Consider the following 19,195-nt stretch of genomic DNA (forward strand, 5'->3'; position numbering starts at 1 on the left):
AAACTTTGTGATGTTTTTTCCCCTTCAACAGTTCCTTTGTCTGTTCCTGGAAATAAATCTACAAGCCAGGAAATAGAAAACAGGAAAATGTCAGCAGCTTACCTATATTGTAATAGAAAAAGGTCTGTTGCTTTATTTCAGCTTCTAGTAAAATATAAGAAGTATGTGTTACCTTCCCCTGTCTCTCATTTGGCCTACTTAGCAAACTCCTCTATTGAAATGCAAATGTTCCTCTGGGAGTTGCCTACGGATCATTCATGCAGAGACTGCAGAGAATTACCTAGATCAGAAATTGTGATTGCTTAACCTCTAGCACAAGTTCCTAGGTGGTAAAAACAGTTAATGTGCTCAGCTGCTAACCAAAGGTTGGAGTCCACCCACAGGTGCCTCAGAAAAAAGGACTGGCAATTTACTTCCGAAAAAACAGCCACTGAAAATCCTATGGAGCACAGTTCTGTTATGTATACATGCGAAGTCGCCATGAGTCAGAATCAACTCAATGTCAATTGGTGGGTTAACTTCTAGCTAGAGAGTACTAGGAACAAGAATTTCTAGTATGGAATTGGAGAAGAGGCTAATTTTGGTGCATGGATACAGAACTAATACTTATCCAGTCTGAATTTCAAGTATAATTATTAAGCTATATGTTTCAATTTCTAGTTGGGAAAAATAAAGAAATCCATAGGAGCATTTTTACAAACATCAGACTTGGATAAGGTGCTATTGAGAGAGAGCAGTTAGGAGGGTAACGTTATCTAAAACAACCTATTTTGCTTAAAGCTCCTAGTTCAGTGCCTACTGGGCTGTCATCAAATATAGTTAGTGGTGTATAGTCCGTGAGATTCACTAAAAGACTCAATATATTAACATAAAAAAAAATATATCACCCTTTTATTCAGACAACTGCTGGTCTACCACGTGTCATTGTATTAGGCATTCCTGATACAGATATGAATAAACAGAACAACTTCTTTGCCCTCCTGGAACTCACAGTCCGAAGATAGGAAAAAAAGAAATAAACTATAACAGGATGGCTAAATACAAAAATGTATGTGATACACTAAACTGAGTTCCAGACAAAGTATTCAAATAAACTGTCCTCCCTATCATTATTACCAGGCAGAAACAAAGTACAGAGAAAAATAGATGAAGGAAATATAAAGTCAAAAAACATTATTTCTTCATTCATTACACATTCATGTAAACTTCTTTTGTGTGTCTATATGTTTAGATAACGGGAATACTAAAATAAATAAGAAACCATAATCCCTAACATTGTGAACCCAGAGACTAATCAGGAAAATTAACAATAACAATTCATTGTTCTAAGTACAACCTACACCAAACCAAACCTGTTGTCACTGAGTCAATTCCAACCCATAACAACCCTATAGGACAGAGTAGGACTGCCCCATAGGGTTCCCAAGGCTGTAATCTTTATGGAAGGAATTCTGGCAGTGCAGTGATTAAGCACTCAGCTGCCAACCAAAAGGTCAGCAATTCGAACTCATCAGCTGCTCTCAGGGAGAAAGATGTGGCAGCCTGCTTCCATAAAGATTTACAGCCTTAGAAACCCTAGGGGGCAGTTTTACTCTGTCCTACAGGGTTGCTATGAATAGGAATTGACTTGAGGGTAGTGGGTTATTTATTTCATAACAAACCACTACGGAAAACATCAAGGAAGCCTTAGAAGTGACACTTAAGCTAAATCTTAAAGGAACCAGTCCAGCTTCAAAGAGCACTCCCATCTCAAGGCCTTTGCACTTGCTGTTCCCTCTGCCTGGAACATCCCCCTAGATATTCATATGGCTCACCTCTTATCTCATTCAGACACCTGATCAAATACAACAACCTCAGGTGGGCCTTTCCTAATCACCCTAAAGTAGCACCTTATGTCACTCTCTAGTCTCCTCTCCCATTTTATTGTTCTTCCTAGTTCTTAACACTACCTCACATTATGTTTATTATCTGTTTCTGTTGGTCTCCCTCACTGGAAATATTAACATTTGGTACCGGCACCAGTGCTTCATGGATAGTAGATACTCAGTATGTGTAGAATGAATAAAGTAAACGAAGTGAAAGACAACTTCAGGCACAACAAAAAACATGTACAGAAGTTTTAGGTACCTGAAATGGGCTATGGCTAGATGTTCTGGACCAATAATAACAGCAAATATTTATATTTATTAAAGACTTACTGTGGACCAGGTGGAGTCTCTGGGTGGTGCAAATGGTTACCACGCTCAGCTCCTAACCAAAAAGTTGGAGATTCAAGCCTACTCAGAAGTACCTCGGAAGTAAGGCCTGGCAATCTACACAGAAAAAAACCAGCCACTGAAAACCCTATGAAGCACAATTCTACTCTGACGCACAGTCAGAATCAATTCTACAGCATCTGCTTTATAGACCAGGCGCTATTTTCAGCACTTTACTTGCATTACCTTATCTCATCTTCACAACCAAGGGAGAAAAGACCAGGCAATCTGCTCCCATAAAGACTGCAGCCTAGGAAACTCTACAGGGCAGTTCTACTCTGTCCTACAGGGTCGCTGTGAGTCGGAAACACTCAATGGCAATGGGGTAAACTTCACAACAACTCTGTAACGAAGGCACTCTTACTGACATTTTACATATGAGGAATATGAGGCACAGGCAGGTTATATGACTTGCCCAAATTCACACGACTAGTAAATGATAGAACCAGAATTCCAAGCTATGCAGCACAATGTCATTGTTGCTGTTGTTGTCAGTTGCCATTGAGTCAGCTGACCTTATGTGCAACAGAATTAAACGTTACCTGGTCCTATACCATCTTCATGGTCATTGGTATGTTTGTGTCCAATGTTGGTGGCTATTTTATCAGTCCACTTCACTGAAGGGTTCCTTCATTTTCACTGGTTCTCTATCAAACGTGATGTACTCTTCTAGTGACTGGTACAATGCCACAGCCTATCCTTTTATTTTAACTAGTGCTCAAAAGCATAGAAAATTGACATCATCTCTGGGTTGTTTCCCCATATGTTAAAAAATATAATAAAAATACCCAAGAGACAGAAAGGGCCACATAAACCAGAGGCTACAACAGCCTGAGACCAGAAGAACTAGATGGTGCCCGGCTAAAGCCCATAACTGCCCCGACAGGGAACACAACAGAGAACCCCTGAGGAAGCAGGAGAGCAGTGGGGTGCAGACTTCAGATTCTCATAAAAAGACCAGATTTAATGGTCTGACTGAGACTAGAAGGACTCCGGAGGTCATGGTCCCCAGACCTTCTGTTAGCCCAAGACAGGAACCATTCCCAAAGTCAATTCTTCAAATACGACTGGACTAGACTATGGGACAGAAAAAGATACTGGTGAGGACTGAGCTTCTTGGATCAAGTAGACACATGAGACTGTGGATGGCTCCTGTCTGGAGGGGAGAGGAGAAGGCAGAGGGGGTCAGAAGCTGGCCTGAATGGATAGGGAAATAGAGGATGGAGAGAAGGAGTGTGCTGTCTCATTAGGGGAAGAGCAAGTAGGAGTATATAGCAAGGTGTACATAAATTTTTATAGGAGAGACTGACTTGATTTGTAAACTTTCACTTAAAGCATAATAAAATTAATTTAAAATAATAATAAAAATATCAACTATAAATGGTCTGTGTGGGAGAAAGACCCGGCAATCTGCTCCCATAATGACTAGTACTCAGAAAACCCTATGGGGCATTTCAACTCTATCAAATGGGCTTGCTATGGGTCAAAAATCATTTTGACAATACCTAACAACAACAACATAGACAGTCTTTGTGAATATTACATATTTTACAAACTTAAAAACCTTTATATGTTATTTTGTAGTAGTAGTATTAGGTTTTTTGTGTGTGTGTGTGTGTGTTTTTATATGAACTACCTGTACCACACACACAAAAAAAAAAGTAAATTCCTCAACCCCAGAGTTTCAGAATCTGATTCTGTGGAGATCTGGGGTAGAATCTGATAATTTGCATTTCTAACAAGTTCTCAGGATCACTCTCAAGAACAACCAAGTTAAACAACCAAAAATAAACGTGAGTTAAAGTATTTTCAAATCATACTAGGTTTCCTGAATAAAGAAATGGCTGAACTGAGCACCTTCAAGGTATTGAATATACATATACAAGAAACAACAAGGCAGGAAACTCAAAGATTAAGTCTCCTAACATCTAAGCCATCTTTAATTATTTTATAAATTCAGTTTCTCGAGTGCTCTTTGAAAGTGCTTGATGGTTTGTAACTCTCAATTCAGATATAGTAAAAAAAAAATTATTTTCATTAATTTGGACACATGAAATATTTTAAAACTAGGACTAGAAACTCAGTAAAATTTACAATTTACAGAATGGACCTTCTCCTCCACCTAGTCTCATGATGAAAGAAAAACCATAATTAGTACCTAAAAAAATTCAATTTTAAAATATTTTATATCTTTATAAAACACGTATAAGTATATAAGTCATGTCAATTACATACTCATTTAAAAAACAAAATGTTTTGTGAAGTTTTACTTATAAGAGTTTTATTTTTTTTTTTGGTGAAACTACTGGAAAAGAAGTTTTGTCCACCTTAATCTGTGAACACTGGTACTGTTAAAATGTCTGTACTAAAATAAGAAAGAAATGAGTCGTGTAAAAAGCTGTGAGGATATAAAGGAGAAAACTTGCCAAGTACAGAGACAAACCAGGACATTTCAAGCAAGTCTGGCTCAAAGCAGAGTCAACAAAGTTTCTGAACGGTTCTAAAGTGCCGATGGTTCAGAATCTACACCCCCCTCCCGCCCCCAAATCTTACACGGCCTTGTGTAAAAGTGGGCCAGGGGAAAAAAACAACAACAAAACAGAACAGAATGTAGAGAACAGACTAAGAATGAAAGCAATTCAGCCTGCAAATAATGACAAAAACTATGCAAACTGCAACATTTCCATCTTCTTCAAGATCACAACTTTTAATGCCAATTTCTAATGTCAAACGAACTTTAGGTAACTATAAATGGCCTCTGCAACCAAATTAAATATATGCATCTGAATTCCTTCACAGTAATACTTTTGAAATTATTGCTCCGGAGTAAATTACTGCTGCTGTCAGCTTTGCCCTAAAGATCTTAAAAATATAAACAAAAATCACTCAAGTTTGACTTGAAAACTCAAAGGTACACATAGAAAAAGAATTCAATTATGTAGTAAATACCACATAGAACTCTACAGAACTCAGTAATAAAAGTTGTTTGCAATAGCATCAATTATAACTGATATACTTAAAATACCTCTACATATAAGTTATCAGTAAACTATGAAACGTCCAATCAATGAAAATATTTCAAAGACATTAAAAAGATGTTTATTAAGACCTCATGGGAAAACACCTATAATGTCAAACAAAGTAGGATATAAAATTATACATATGTATATGTGTGTTTGCGTGTGTCTGTGTGTGTGTGTATGATTATACCACATTTGAAAAAAGCATGTAGAAGGAAAAAAACTAGAAACAAAAAAACTAAAATTTAAAGAGTGGCTGTGAGTGGTGTTCATGCTTTCCCTTATTATTTTTTTTGCATGTTCCAAGTTTTCTTTAATGAGTGAAGAATTTTTGAAATAAAAATTCATTAAAAATATTTACATGAATTCTGCATATAAGTGTCAATAATAATAGCCGTACTTCTATCTACTGAATGTCTCCTATATTCCAAAAATGTATATACATCATATACAAAGAAATGGAAATTCAGAGAGGTTAAATAACTTGCCATTATCACCCAGACAGTACAAGTGGCAGAGCCAGAGTTCAAATCCTGGTTTGTCTTGTACTAAGTCCAGCGTTCTTCCCACTATGTAAAACTTCTGAGTATGCCTGGGATGCGAATCTTGACACTCTGCTAAAACAACAGACACAAAAAGTATTTTACGTACTATTTCAGAGTAGGTCACAGATAGTTTGAAGCCTGTCCTTGGTCCCCATTCCTATGGACTATGCTCTAGGTTAAAAATTCTTGCTTTATTACAAAGAGAAGAAAAGCAGAAAATAAGTCATAAGAAAATGGATGTTATATCACCCAATATGGACCCTATGCACCAAAACACAATGTGACTTACATGTTTCTACGGCTTTATATTGTCCTTTTAAGCACAATTTAAAGTATCACCCACAGTATCAAACCTGGATAATGTAGAACTATCTAAAAAATTAAAAACATAAATTACCACAAAAAATTCCATCACAATCATGGAGTACTCCCACAGCACCCAGTCAGTGTCTTCTATCATCCTTCAAGATAGTACTTATCACAAAAGAAAGTCAAAGTTTATCCCCCTGTAAGACTAAAAGCTACTTCAGAGCAAGGGTCTAGGTCTCATTCCCTGTGTATGACCAAAGCCTAGGACAGTGATGACATACAGGAGGCACTCAGCAAATGTTTCCAAGTTAAAAGAGGAATAATCAGCAACAATGGAAGCACTTTTAATGCATTCCAGTTCCTTATTTTTATTATACGCATAATGATATACCTGTGCTGTACCTATAGCATACAAGATTGAACATAGTTACAAACAATCCTTGGTTATCAGTGATCTAGGAACCCTGGTGGTGCAGTGGTTAAAGCGTTCAGCTGCTAAATGAAAGGTTGGCAGTTCAAACTCACCAACCACTCTGCAGGAGAAAGATGTGGCCGTCTGCTTCCATAAAGATTTACAGCCTTGGAAATCCTAGGGAGCATTTCTACTCTATCCCACAGGGTTGCCACTGGTCGGGATTGACTCTATGGCAATGCGTTTGCTTTGGGTTATCAAGGATCTAAGGAGCCCTGTTAGGGCAGTGGTTAACGTGCTCAGCTGCTAACTGAAAGGCTGGCAGTTCAAACCCACCAGCTGATCCACGGGAGAAAGATGTGGCAATCTGCTTCCGTAAAGGTTTACAGCCTTGGAAACCCTATGGGACAGTTCTACTCTGTCCTATAGGATCGTTATGAGTCGGGATTGACCCAACAGCAATGGGTTTGGGTTTTTTTCTTCCCTTTATCAGTGAGCTATCAAAATTCTAATCAAATGTAACATTTCATAAAAATTAATAACCCTATAAATAACTAAAACCAAAAAAAAAAACCCACTGCCAAAGAGTCAATTCTGACTCATAGCGACCCTATAGGACAGAGCAGAACTGCCCCATACAGTTTCCAAGGAGCACCTGGCGGTTTTGAACGGCTGCCCTTTGGTTAGCAGCCATAGCACCTAACCACTATACCACCAGGGTTTCCTAAATAACTAAAGTCAATGATAAATATTTACTGATTAGTATTATTATTATTAATGGCTGCTACCATTTAGGCTAAAACCAAAAAAAAAAAAACAAACTAAAGTCAATGATAAATATTTAGTGATTAGTATTATAATTAATGGCTGCTACCCATTTAGGCTAGTCCCACTTATATCCATTATTTCACATAATCTACACAACAAATCTGCTGGTTAAATTTATCTCTATTTTATAGGTAAATAACAGGTGCTAAGAAACTTGTCATAAAATCAAATAAAAGATTTAAACTTAAGACAATCTGACTTCAAAGCCCAAGATCTTTCATTATTTAAGCTCCCAGCACTGTTCTTATCTGGAGCATCAGAAATCTTTAGAACTAGTGATTCTAGGTTTTATTTAATAAAAGTTTGTTTCTCAGGGAATTTTTCTCTGCCACAGACATCATCTTTAATAAAAAAATACAATCATGTCCAAGAGGATATTTACTTGAAAGTAAATACTGACATGATGTAAACTAACCTAGACAGGTTTGGTTTTCATGAGTAATAAATTCCAAAAGATTACAAAAATTTAAACTTCTATCATGTCTATAAAAATCCTGTACTCTAACTTGGTACCCACCACCCATTTGTCAGTTCGTTGTACTGTGGTGGCTTGTGTTTTACTATGATGCTGGAAACTACGTGTCTTAGTTATCTAGTGCTTCTATAACAGAAATACCCCAAGTGGATAGCTTTAACAAAGAGAAATTTATTCTCTCACAGTCTAGGAGGCTAGAACTCTGAATTCAGGGTGCCAGCTCCAAGGGAAGGCTTTCTCTCTATGCCGGCTCTGGGGAAAGGTCCTTGTAATTAATCTTCCCCAGTTGAGGTGCTTCTCAGCACAGGGAATCCAGGTCCAAAGGATGTGCTGTTCTCCTGGCTCTTGTTTCTTGGTGGCATGAGGTTGTAATCTCAAAAAAGATTGGTTTGAGATACAACCTAATCTTGTAGATTGAGTCCTATCTCATTAACACAACTGCCTCTGCTCCTGCCTCATAAACATCATAGGGGTAGGATTTATAACACACAGGATAATTGTATCAGATAACAAAACAGTGGACAATCACACATTACTGGGAATTATGGCATATCCAAGGTGGCACATACTTTTGGGGAACACAAGTCAATCCATTACACTATGCAACCAGTATTTCAAACACCAGCATGCTGGACAGGTTTCAGCAGAGCTTCCAGACCAAGACAGACTATGAAGAAAGCGCGGTGATCTACTTCCGAAAATTACCCAATGGATCACACCACATCACTTGCTTTGGGCACATCATCAGGAGGAATCAACTGCTGGAGAAGAACACGTTTGCTGAAGCAGAGGGCTAATGAGGATGCGTGAGACCTGCGGTGAGAAGGATCGGCACAATAGCTTCAACCAAGGACTCGAACAGGTTGGCAATTATGAGGATGATGCAGGACTGGGCAATGCTTTGTTCTGCTGTACATAAGGTTGCCATAAGTTGGAGTTGACTTGATAGCAGCTAACAGCTAACAACATAACTTGATACAACAATCACTCTCTAGAGATGTGGTCTATGCAATGATAAATTCTCACATAAGATTTTGCTTAGAGCATATGTTCAGTTATAATCAAGAAATGGCACCACAATTAGTCACTTCTGTCAGAGCTATTTTGTCCTTCAAAATATAAATACGTTCATTTATCCTATTTTACATCTCAGTTATTTAGACTACCTGGGTTATAATCTTGTCTCCACCAATTACCAGCAGTTGACTTTGAACAAATTACTTCAACTCTGTGCCTCAGTTTTCTTTTTTTGTTAAACAAGGATAATAAATACCTCATGAAGTTGTACAAATTATTGAAAACAGTGCCTGACACATCCTAAGTGCACAAACCAAAAACCAAACCCATTGTTGTCGAGTCGATTCTGACTCATAGTGACCCTATAGGACAGAGTAGAGCCACCCTATATGGTTTCCAAAGAGCAGCTGGTGGATTCAAACTGCCGACCTTTTGGTTAGCAGCTGAGCTTGTGACCACTGCACCACCAGGGCTCCACCGTTGTTATTATACCAATACTGACCTCTCTCAGACAGATACATACACACTCAACTATCAATAAGTCGTTTCTTTTCACTTATCAGTAAAGTATTATCACGTGAATGTTCATTTTCATGCCTAAATTTGACTAAAATGTTCTCAATGACTGTTTACGAGAAGCAGTATGGCAAATGTACTTGAAGAACAGTTCAGATCTTGGCCCTACTTACTACTAACACAACCCCAAGTAAGTAATAGAGGTTAAATTCCTACTTAGAGAGAGGATGTGAAGATTTAGTGAAATAATATATGTAAATCACCTAATAGTAACTGATAACCTATTAGGAGTTCAATAAACATCAGTGCCCTTCCTTCTCCATGGTGGCGTAAGAATGCTTTCCTTCCAGGACCTCTAGCATTAATTTCAGGTTGTGTTTTCATTTAAGTTTTCTAAGCTCAATATGTATGTGCAATTAGTCATTCATATCTCATAGCAGGTTTAGGAATAAAAATATGATGATTAGCTATTCCTCCAGTCCCTACCTCCAAGAAGGTACATACCTCTGTATCTCCTACATACCCTAGTGGATCACAAAAAATATACATGCAAACTAGTGGTTCTCTATGCAGGGTAATTTTGTCCCCCAGGAAACATTTGGCGATGTCTGGAAATATTTTTGAATGTCATGACTGGGGAGTAAGCTACTAGCATCTCATGGATAAGGATGCTGGCTAAACATACCACAATGCACAGGATAGCCCCAACAACAAAGAATTATCTGACCCAAAATGTCAATAGTGCTGAGGCTGAGCAACAAGCAAATACAAGGGATTGTAATAGAGAAGCTTTCCCCCCATAAAGTACATTCTTGTCCCAGTGTTCTTGGCCATATTTGTATTTTTATAGAAGATACACAAGGATATGTAGCTGGGTTATTGCAGATAGGAAATTCCTGGTACCATTAAATTCCCATTACAAAATCCCCAGCCTGAATGGGCAGGAAGTGAGGCTTACTTTTCTTTGTATATTTGTACCACATTAAAAAAAACAAGTTCTAAAAAGAGGCCCAACCTTTACTTTAACTGCACCTCTAACTCATTGGAAAGCATTATTTGTATCACAAAGATGAGTTTCTTCTACTTTGGTATGGGTTTCTTTTATATAAAATACTCAAAAGTTCATATTATGTGATAGGAAAGCACAGTGCACCAGGCAGGGCACGAGGCCAACTTTTAACAAATTAGAAAACTACATGGGGCAGCAAAAGGAAACTTCTATTTACTGAAAGCCACATATATATTAGATCCTTTTTCATTCACTAGCTCATTTCATAATCACAACATGCCTAAGAGATATGGGTAATTTATTTCAATTACACTAATGAGTAACTGAGGCTAAAAGGTTAAGTAACTTAACCAATGTCATACAGCTACTCAAAGATAAAACCCCCATTATTGCAGGTATGTTATTGTCTTTAGCCCTGAGGTTTAAAAACCTAGATTTGACAGCTCTAAGGGAAACAACTGATAAGTTTAAATACACAAATCTTAATTATTTCTATGTAATTAAAAAAAATGCCATGAACATTTTTCAAAGAGAACAAAATATTCGCAAACAAGCGCCAATTTCCTGATTATACAAAGACTTCCTACAAATCAGTGACAAAGAAGACCAACAGCTCACCAGAAGAGCAGGTAAAAGTATTCAACGGGCAGTTTAAAAAAAGGAAGTAGAAATGCCTTCTAAAGAAATATAAGTAAGTTCAACCTCACCCATAATTAAAGAAATGCCAAATTAAAACTAAGAAATATCCTTTTTACATATCAGATTGACAAACACTGTTACTGGTACAATCATTTTGAATGCAAATTAGCAATATCTATCCAAATTAAAAATATCCTTTGACCCAGCAATTACATGTAAAAGAATACTCACTGGAAAACTGGTGGAAATAGCAAAAGATTGGAAACAATATAAATGCCCATCATCAGGTGGCTGGTTAAATAAATTACAGTATATTCATATGAGGGAATACCCTGAAGTTTTAAAAACAAGGAGGAGAAATCTGTGTGTTGGTATATAGAACAGTCTCCTAGATCAGTTTAGCATAAATGAATAGCTGCGAAACAATATGCAGCTTACTAAAAAGAAAAAAAAAATACACACACACACACAGGAGCCCTGGTAGTGCAGTGGTTAAGAGCTCAGCTGCTAAGCAAAACGTCAGCAGTCGGAATCCACCACTTGCTCCTTGGAAACCCTATGGGGCAGTTCTCCTGTCTTACAGGGTAGCTATGAGTCAGAATCGACTTGACGGCAATAGGTTTGATTTTTGTTTATACATATACATATACATCACCACCACCGGTTGCCATCCAATTGACCCCAACTCATGGCCACCCCATGTGTCAGAGTAGAAATGTGCTCGTTCTCTCTTTCTACATACATATTTGCATATACATAGCTATTACTGGAAATATACACAAGAAATTTGCAAGAATGGCTGCCTAAGGGAAGGGACTGAGGAGCTAGGGCAAGAAGACGACTTTTCAGTGATATTTGAATTTTTTTTTAACATGGGTTTATCCTGGCTCTTTAATTTACTGACTATAAAATGATGATAATAGCTCATTGGTTATTGTGAAGATCAAATGAAAGGGCATAAAACACTTTGTAAACTATAAAGCAGCATGCAAAATTATAAATTAGTTCTCTGGCTGAATTCTCCAAACCAATAATAATAATTATTACCATTCTTCTGACAATCTTCTCCAAACCCAAAGATAGTAACGTTTAAGATGAAACCTGAGTGTAGATGCAATCTTAGAAGACTTTTACTTCACATGTGGTTGTTGATTTCAATTTAAATCAGTGAATTTTCAAAAAAAGTTGTCATACAGCAGTGTTAAATCAGCTGAAAATTTGTTAGTTACTAAATGATCTATTTTAAATTTTTCTCATTACAGGAGGAATACATGCTCATTGAAAATATGGCAAGGTAATTTTCTTAAAAACTATAACCATGTTATTATAAAGTCTTAGTGTTTTGTTTCTTCCAGTATTTTTCTATGCATGTTTAGCTAGGTTAGATAACTTGTCTACATAAAATTTTCCCACTTTCCTGTAATACGGCATTGAAATTACATACAACATTCCTCAGATTATCACAAATTCCTAATAAACATCATTTTTAATGAAAGCATAATATTCTCTCTTATTAGAAAGCTCAACTGCATTAAAATGAAATTCCAGGACATGTAATGAACGCTGCCTGGATTAACTTTTCATTTATTATTTCTACCAATTCTCCAAGTAATCAGATCTCTTAATCTCATAAGCCATTTTCCTGCTTTTGGTTTCCAGAGCTCCAATTTTATTAAGCCCAAAACTCACAAAACAAAAAAGAGTACAAAGTGTTCTTATACTCAAGAGCAAGTAAAACGATTTCGATTAAGTCATTAAAAATCAGACTATTAGAGACAGAGGAGATTCAGAACTATGATTCATTGGCAAATAAAGAGGCTTGTGTGGTCCCCTAAGTACCAAAAAACAAAACCATTGCCAACGAGTAAATTCCGACTCATACATAGCAACCCTACAGGACAGAGTAGAGCTGCCCCATAGGGTTTCCAAGGAGGAGCTGGTGGATTCGAACTGCCAACCTTCTGGTTAGCAGCTGAACACCTCACCACAGCACCACGAGGGCATATGTCTTGACAGTCATAATAAACACTTATGTTACTGGCTTATGTACGTACTGTACTGTACTTTCTATTGATATTTTAATGTCAGCTTTCCCTGCTTACAAAAAGTATACCATATAACAGCGTATGCTTCAACTCATAGGCACCAGCAACCAATCTCATGCTTCGCGAGTCTCTTGAGTGTTGTAGCATTATCTCTCTGTTCCATTGTCTTTCCAAAATATTACGGTGAAGTACACAATGCTCTCAAATGCAGCAAAACCAGTGCTAGTGATAGCAGCAGCAAAGAGACAAAGGAGCAGTGTCATTTGGAAGTGAAACAAAAGGTATCCCATATAGCTTTGCTGAGTATAAAATGTGTTCCCACAACATCCAAATTACATAACGTCCTATTTCACAGAACGTATTGTGATCGTTAAGTGATGCATGACAGTAGAGTGAAAACAAAAGAGCATGGTCTTAGGTTATTCCTGGGAGACTGTCTATTGGATGCGCCCAACTGTTCCTAATTAATTTTAAGTATGGCAACTCTTCCCAAATGCTGAACATTTCAAGCCATTTTTGAGAATAGTTAGAGATCTCTCAAGGGAGCACAGATTTCCTGAATATATTGGACTGCAATTGCAGGCAAAAAGAAAAATATCATTAATGTGCCTTGCCCATGGCAGGAACTCGAATATGTGTTGTGTTGAGCAAATGATTCTTTCTGCTTCTAAGAACATGCTGTATTTTCAAACTCTTCCCTGTATTTACTAACATAATTGTTAAGCTAAGATGATACATCTATTAGCACGTTTTCTTTTTTAATGAAACTGAAAGTAAACACCAGAAACTGTGAAATCATAGTTTTCCTCTAAATTCCAAATTTTCTGTAATGCAGTTATTATAACTCTTGCAATTAAAAAAAAAGTATTAAAAGGAAAAGTATATACTATTTGCTTGAGGCCATATACTAATGATTTTCTTTATTAAGTCCCAATTTAAGGACTTTTTTTATTATTTAACAAAAAGAATGCTTGCTAAACTATAACAAGAAAACTTGAGTATAAAGTGAATTGCTGAAAGAATATTTAAAACACTCATATCGTACCATATTTCAATAAAACCTTTATCATCATCAAGAGCACTAATTACACAACCAGAATTGTATTATCAAGATACCACACAAGGCACTGGAGATGCAAGGAGGCAAAAAGACATGGTTTTCGCCTTGTAATTAGAACAACAGGGCATATACTGAAAAACAGAATCAAAAACACAAGGGAATGTTGGACATGCCAACCATCTAGTACACAGTGAATTAGCTTTTGAAGTCCTACAGATCTTGGTTCAAAATCTCAGGAAAATCACTTCTACCATTTGTAATATGAATGATTGTTATACTAAGCAAAGTAAAATTTCTGTCATGTTGAACACACAAAGGGAAACTAATAACAATATTGTTACCATTGGGGTACAGGGCTTTAGAGGAAGATAGGCAACCGGAAAAGTTTTTTAAAAAGAGCGTAAAAATGGCATGGTGGCGTCAGACCTCCTCATCTAACGATTATCAGCCCAAGGCTGATTGCTCTGAGGTGGAAGTCAGACATACCTCCACTCTCTGCATAGTCCCCCACCCAATCATTTTGTGGGAGTTACAAGATCACGGCTAGAAGGGCCACTTAAAAGCAATTCACTGCTTTTAAGTGGCCCTTCTAGAGAGAATAGGTATCTTTTTTGTCATTTACCCCACCATAAGCAAAGAAGCCCTGGTGGCAGTGGTTGAAGCGTTTGGGTGGTAAGAGAAAGGTCAGCGGTTCAAAACCACCAGCCGTTCTGCTGGAGAAAGATGCGGCAGTCTGCTTTCATAAAGATGTACAGCCTTGGAAACCCTACAGGGCACTATGAGTTGGAATTAACACTACTATGGCAGTGGGTTTTTAAGCAAAAAATCATTTTCAAGTTTTATTTATTGACAATAGAACATCTAGTGACAATAAATGAAATTAAAAAGAAAACACAAATGCTGTACGGAACTAAAGTACCCTGAGAAAGTCATCACCAGATATACAAATCACAGAATGTGATCTATAAAACAGAATGTTAGAGTTGGAAAGGTCCCTGATTAGCTAGTTTCAAACTCCCCTAATGGAATGTAAATTCCACGTTTTGTTCACCAGTACATCCTCATGGACTAGAATAATCCCTAGCAGAGAGTGAATGATCAGCAAATATCTGTTGAACGAATTTTAAAGTTAAGAATACTGAGGTCTGAAGACTTAACCCAATGCCATACAGTTGGCTGTTGGCAGACCTGGGACTGAAACTAAAGTTGCATTACTCTATACTCCATCCACCCCAGAAGCTAGAACATGATCATTTATTTTGGTTATTTGGAGGCCTGGAGAATTGGAGGGTTGGCTGGCAGGCAAGGGAAGAGGAAGGAAGGCAAAAATTAGAACACTTTCCACATTTTTTTCTTTTTGCTTAATTGATAAAGACATAAAATTATAAACAAGACAATTCCACCACCAAGCCAAACCCACTGCCATCAAGTCAATTCCGACTCATAGCGACCCTATGGGACAGAGTAGAACTGCCCTATAGGGTTTCCAAGGAGCGGCTCGTAGATTCAAACTGCTGACCTTTTGGTTAGCAGTCAAACTCTTAACCACTGTGCCACCAGGGCTCCGATTCCAGCACAGTGCCTAGCATATACATAATAAAAAAAAAAAAAAAATAGGTACTTAAATATTTGTTGAATGAATGAAACTACTTCAGAGCCATCATTATCTCATGACCAGAAGCAGAAACTAACTTCAATATCTGTTTAATCTTCATAACTGTCATAAAGTCCTTCAGAATTTCCAGTCACTCATACAACAAACATTTATTAATCACTTTCTTGCAGACAACAATTGAGGGAAAAGATGTCCCTGCCTGGAGGATCTCTCTTACTCCAGTATGCCTATGTGTAAGGTTGTATCGTTATCTCAGTTTATTTACCCCAAACAGTTAAAAAAAATTTTTTAATTACATTAAAAAACCACAAACCTACAAAGTTTTGCACTAACAAGGAGGCAATTAGGGTATATCAACAATTAGGAGGGCTCTTTTTTCCTGTCCCTTTACAATACACCTTATTACCTTTTGCTGTGTGCCATCAAGTCAGTTCTAAATCATAGGGGCCCTATACAATAGAGTAGAACTGCTCCACAGGGTTTCCTAAACTAATCTTTATGGGGTAGCCCTGGTGGTGCAGAGGTTAAGACATTGGCTGCTAACCAATAGGTCAGCCATTTGAAACCACCACCTACTCCTTGGAAACCCTATGGGACAGTTCTATTCTGTCCTATAGGGTCGAAAGCAAAGAGTTTGGGTTTGGTAATCTTTACAGAAGCAGACTGCCAGGTCCTTCCTCCCTTGGAACCACCAACCTTTTGGTTAGCAGCCAAGCACTTAACCATTACATCACCAGGACTTCTTTAAAAAAAAAAAGTTTCCCAGTGAATCAATTCCAACTCATAGCGACCCTACAGGACAGACGAGAACCACCCCACAGGGTTTCCAAAGAGCAGATGGTGAATCCGAACTGCCAATGTTTTGGTTAGCAGCCTTAGCTCTTAACCACTATACCACCAGGGCTTCTTAGTACCTTTTAATTGTCTTAAAATAAAAATATTCTAAATTGACTTATTTGAATTATCAACATAAATGAACCACCAATGCATGTCTCTCATCTGTGAGACACTAAGGACAATACTTGCTCCTGATTCAGTATTTATTCTGCATACATATTAACCACTAAATATATAACCACAAGAACATGTTTAAATTATTTAAGTGACTGCAAACTGACAGAGCCTGCAGCCAATCTAGAGATGAATGATAATAAACAGAAACTAAAAACACAGTATTACCCAGAGAGAGAATAAAGTATCTCCACAACTAGAAGCAAATCTACAGAAGTCTTCAGAAGAACAAAACTCTCAGAAGGGCAAAACTCATGTCAGAATTGGCCAACAGAGCCAGAGAGTAACAGCCTGCCAAGAGGGATCTTGTTTAATTCAAGTCACTAACCAGACTCATAGAAAGTTAACACCCAAAAGTCAATGTTGCCATTTATCAAATTTGAGTTTCAGGAGGACTCTTCCAAAAAAAAGTCACAGCCAAGACTCAAACTACCACATTCCAAAGGATTCTTCCCTCTTACTTGCTTGTCAAAACAGAGTAATCAACACCAAATCAACTGGGAAGTACAGAGGCTTTAATTATGAGACTGGTAACTCCTGCAAACTGAAGTTGGTTATTTTACCTGAGGCACATGTTCACATATGACTCCAGGTTCCTGGGGGAAAAGCATTTTTCACACCATCTCTCTCTGTTTTAGAGGGCGAAACACAACACCCTATTGCCTCTCGACCCCAATACAGAAGACCCTACTGCCCAAACGTATGCCCTATCCTACTGTTAAAGTCTTATAAGCACTGTCAAACCCAGGCCAAGGAGACTAAAAGGTGGCAGGGAGATTCCACAAGGCAGGCAGGAAGGCTGGGGTGGGCCCTGACCTGGAAGTACACAGCCACCAGCCCTGGAGAGAGAGAACAGGCTGAGGAGGTGAAGCTGTGGTGAGTTTTGGTCAGAGGAGTGGGGGGGGACTGGCAACTGCCTGTCACCTCATCATCCTGGACATCTTGGGAAGATTATAACTGGCTTTCTCTACAGAGACGGAGGAACCAAGCTCCAAGAGTGAACGATGTTGGGAGGTTTTCTGTGAAGCAAAAGGACTGGGCTCTGAAGGATGCAAAAAGGCAAGAGGAGAGATCTTGAGAACAAGTTTTGGTGAAGATCCCCCAGGCCAAGTGATCTCTGGTTGTTCCCAGCACCCAGACATGTCCCTGTTACCCGCCTGGACAGCGATTAAGTGAGAGCCCACCTGGTAGACGCTGAAGCAGGCTCCGGAAGGAAAAGACTGAATCTGGGGTCTGACCCAGAAGGAAACCAGTAGAGGAAGAGGATGAATTCAGGAAAGAGCTAGCAAGGTGAGTACTTGGGGAGGATGAAGCTTACTTGGAAGACAGACTGAGTAAAGTGCTGAGTGGAGGAGGGCTTTCGCTGGACTTCGGCGGGCAAAGGCCGATTTGGAGAGGAAAGGCTGGCTTAGAGAGGGCCCTGCACGTCTGGCTCGGGAAGGTAACTAACTGCGGGGAAGCGCGCTGCCCGGCAGAGGTGGAGCTTCCTGCGGGACGAGGGCTGACCCGGGGGTGAGGCCGAGCCGCTCGACCTCAACAGGGAGCGCACCTGGGGGCGTCCGGCCTGGAAGGCGGAAACTTCCCGAGCGACTGGAAACTGCCTGGAGTGAGAGGGGCCGGCACGACCTGACCAGAGCCCGGGACACAGTCCGCCCAGCTGTGGCGCGGAGGCCGGGGCGCCGCGTGGGGCGGGGCCGGGGGCGCCGACGGGCCGGGGCGGGGCGGCGGCTCCCGCGGCGGAGCTGCCGGCTCCGGATGGCGCCCTCCCCCCGTCACTCGCACACTCTGGCTCACACACGCCGGCCGCCTGCCCGCGAGCCGAAAGGAGCTGCCGGGTCGGCGAGCCTTAGGACGGCGGGGGAGGGCCCTGGCCCGGAGCCGCGAACCGGTGGGGCACCGGCCGGCCGAGCCCAGCGGACGGGCGGGAGGCGTTACCTGTGTCAGGGAGAGCTGGGCCGCCGCGGCCATGGTGTTTCCATCATGCTCAGGAGGGGAAAGAAGGACGGGCAGACGGGGGCTCGGGGCGGGGAGAAGGCGGAGGGAGCGGCCAGAGGCGAGGCCCGGGCGGGCGTCTCCCCCAACTTCGACAACTTCCCTCCTCACGCCCGCCCCGCCCCGCCTGGCCCCGCCTGGCCCCGCCTGGCCCCGCCTGGCCCCGCCCGCCCGGCCCTGGCCGCGGCGGCACCGACACACCGGCGCCGGAATTTAAGCGTCTGGATCGGAGCCCCCCCCCCCCGGGGCTGCCTGAGAAAACCAGGCACGGAACTAAAATTAGGATGGACGGGGTTGGGGAGACTGAGGCGACTCCAGATTGTCCTGTGAACTTTAGGCATGCTACTTACTTACTCTGCGTTTCTGTTTCTGAAAAATGGGAGAAATTATACCCACACCCTAGGTTACTTTTGAGAGCTAAATGAGATTTTAAAAAAGAAAAGAAAA

At 39.8% G+C, this 19,195-nt stretch overlaps 1 protein-coding gene across 4 annotated transcripts in view; it reads right to left on the reverse strand.

Annotated features, from left to right (window-relative positions):
- EPS15 (epidermal growth factor receptor pathway substrate 15) overlaps nucleotides 1–18,862 on the reverse strand; it is a 176,969-nt gene extending 158,107 nt beyond the window's left edge. For 2 of the 4 annotated variants that reach the window (XM_064281947.1, XM_064281951.1), the window contains exon 1: nucleotides 18,692–18,862. In XM_064281947.1, the coding sequence (XP_064138017.1) occupies nucleotides 18,692–18,724 (33 nt within the window). In that variant the 5' untranslated portion in view covers nucleotides 18,725–18,862. Of the gene's footprint in view, nucleotides 1–5,763; nucleotides 5,893–18,691 lie in introns of all 4 variants that reach the window. The other 2 variants (XM_064281949.1, XM_064281950.1) reach the window with 2 other exon arrangements.
- Nucleotides 18,863–19,195: the final 333 nt, after the last annotated feature.

Source organism: Loxodonta africana, chromosome 3, assembly GCF_030014295.1.
Source record: "Loxodonta africana isolate mLoxAfr1 chromosome 3, mLoxAfr1.hap2, whole genome shotgun sequence".
In the NCBI taxonomy this organism is placed as follows: Eukaryota; Metazoa; Chordata; class Mammalia; order Proboscidea; family Elephantidae; genus Loxodonta; species Loxodonta africana.